Below are 2,328 nucleotides of genomic sequence, written 5' to 3'. Positions count from 1 at the left end.
AGATGACGCAACTACCATCGCTCAGGCTAGGGTTAAACAACTTCGCAGTCACACCACACATCCCAATCGCTGCCGGCTACGGCAATCATTCTCGCGATATGGCCTCATAGCAGGCAGATTTTCACCTGTCAACGATAGAAGCGTAGCTGGAGTTTCTTCCGCCACTTCTTCTCCCAGCGCTAACGCTTTCCGAAGTGGTAGTAATATTAGATGCATCAGAACTAATAATAATCAGGAAACAGCAACCGATCAAGCCGAGGTTCGGCCCCGTCGGGCACCCTTGAATCGGAATGCTAAACGCGTATCGAGTGACAGCCCAAGCCGAGGCCCCCTCTCGGGGGCCCTTGAGCCCCGTCACTCCATGGAGCGTCCACCGAAGCGACCTAAGAGCTCGGCAGCCTCCCAATCCGGTAATAATAACGAAGTAACGGCCCGAGCCGAGGTTCCTGAGGGAGCCCTCGAGCTTAGTTACTCTTAAACGAGGTTTAGGCTAAGTGCCATCTGCGCTCGGCCACCTCAAGCCCGGTGAAGCTGTAAATGCCTCCTCAAGGCAAACAGTGGCAATCAGTCACAAAAAAAAATAAATACTAATCGAAGTTCCATTTACCGTTAATAACATGAACGTTGACTGACGATGCTTCAGCCATGGTGGGGACGCAGCTGTAATTGCCGCTGTCCCCAGGCGTCAATTTCTCTATAGTGAGCCGTGACGTCAGCTGTTCCGTCCATTCCGTCTTAAGACGAATCCGCGGCTCCATTGCAACCTCGTTCCCCTCAACCTCCTTATATTCTATAATATTTGATCCTGGAATTTAAATGAATAAATAGTAATTTGTTTTATTGGTCAGTTATTTACTATATTTGATTATCGCGTTATATTTTAAGACAGTCGAAGTTAGAAATAATGGTTAGTTTACACTGCTGAAATATTGATATATAAACACGGCTAAACACTCACGTATATACGTCCGGTGGCCGGTGGTCCGGTGGTGGGTGCCGCCACCGGACGTATATACATAAGTGTTTACCCGTGTTTATATATCAGTTTAGTATAATGTCTCACGAAAGTTTGAATAATTTAATGCTGAAATAAACTAAGGAAAATATTGTGTTTCATAATCATTCTTTCTTAATAAAATTGAAATATCTGTACTATGAGTTGAAATACTATGAATTCGACTATAAATTGCTATTAAGTTTATGATGTTCTTACCCTTATACCAAAATATAGTTCCCAGATCGTGAGGACCCTGGCTGAGTATGCACGTCAAAGATAGTGCACTGCCCGTCTTCACGTACAAGTCCGCCGGACCGAGGATATGCGCCTTAGCTTCTGTTGATCATAAAACATAAAAATCTTTTAGACATTATTAGTAAGAATCGATAAGAGCGAACGGCACGGTTTCTTTACCAAGTCAAGTGTCAGATTGATTAGTGAGGGGACATAAACGTTGATATTTTAAAAAGGCTAGTGTTGCACCGATACACCGGCATAGTGTCGGATTTTTCTTCCTAACAAAACATACTACAGTTAATGTTTCCGATCAAGTATAACATGGAGGCCTTTAAGATGGTAAATCTTGTTATAAAAATGCGAAAGTTTAGATAGATTGATGTTTGTTAGAAGATATCTCCAGAACGGTTTAACGGATCTTGATGAAATTTAACACAGACGTAGAACAAAGTCTGGAAGAATAAACAGGCTACTTATCAAGTTTTCTTTTTAATCTCGCGCGGACGGAGTCGCGGGTGACAACTAGTAATGTGGTAAATGCGAAAGTTTAAATGGATGGATAGTCGTAAGGAGGTATCTCCAAAAAGGTTTTGCGGATCTTGATGAAATTTATAGTATGGAATTAGAAACAGGCTACTTATTAAGTTTTCTTTTTAACTCCGCGCAGACGGAGTCGGCTAGCTAGTAAGTAGTGCATAAACTAGCGTGTACTATTTTTCAACTATAAAACAACTTAACATAAATTGTGACCGAGATCAAACGTTGGTTAATATATATTTGATTCCCGCATTCCGGCATTTCAATTCACGCAATATTAATAGCACGTGCTATAAATGTACCAAATATTTACAATTCGTGATTTACTGAAATAACACATTTATTAATATTGCTCTTTTCCTGTCGGTTTTTAACATAAGTAAACAAGAAATTATTTACGGAAAACATTTCACGTAGTTTATTCATATTATTGTTTTGTTATAATTAAATTCGTCGTAAATTCTTGTTTTGGCTATAAATATCAAATACGTTTTTGTTTCGTTTTATTATTACTTTTAAAAAGTAAACGTGAAAAAATATAAACTAACTTTCTTTTC

General features: G+C 39.8%; 1 protein-coding gene across 1 annotated transcript; it reads right to left on the bottom strand.

Annotated features, from left to right (window-relative positions):
• Window positions 1–607: 607 nt before the first annotated feature.
• LOC106118048 (uncharacterized) lies at window positions 608–1,333 on the bottom strand (the record flags this gene model as incomplete). The annotated part of the gene is made up of 2 exons (XM_013312607.1): window positions 608–805; window positions 1,214–1,333. Coding segments are annotated over 2 exons (318 nt in total), but the record flags the coding sequence as incomplete, so codon positions are not given.
• Between the last annotated feature and the right edge of the window lie 995 nt (window positions 1,334–2,328).

This window comes from Papilio xuthus, unplaced genomic scaffold (genome assembly GCF_000836235.2).
Source record: "Papilio xuthus unplaced genomic scaffold, Pxut_1.1 DF827661.1, whole genome shotgun sequence".
NCBI lineage: Eukaryota > Metazoa > Arthropoda > Insecta > Lepidoptera > Papilionidae > Papilio > Papilio xuthus.
The sequence above is the reverse complement of the archived record's forward strand: the minus strand, read 5'-3'. Positions and strand labels throughout refer to the sequence as shown.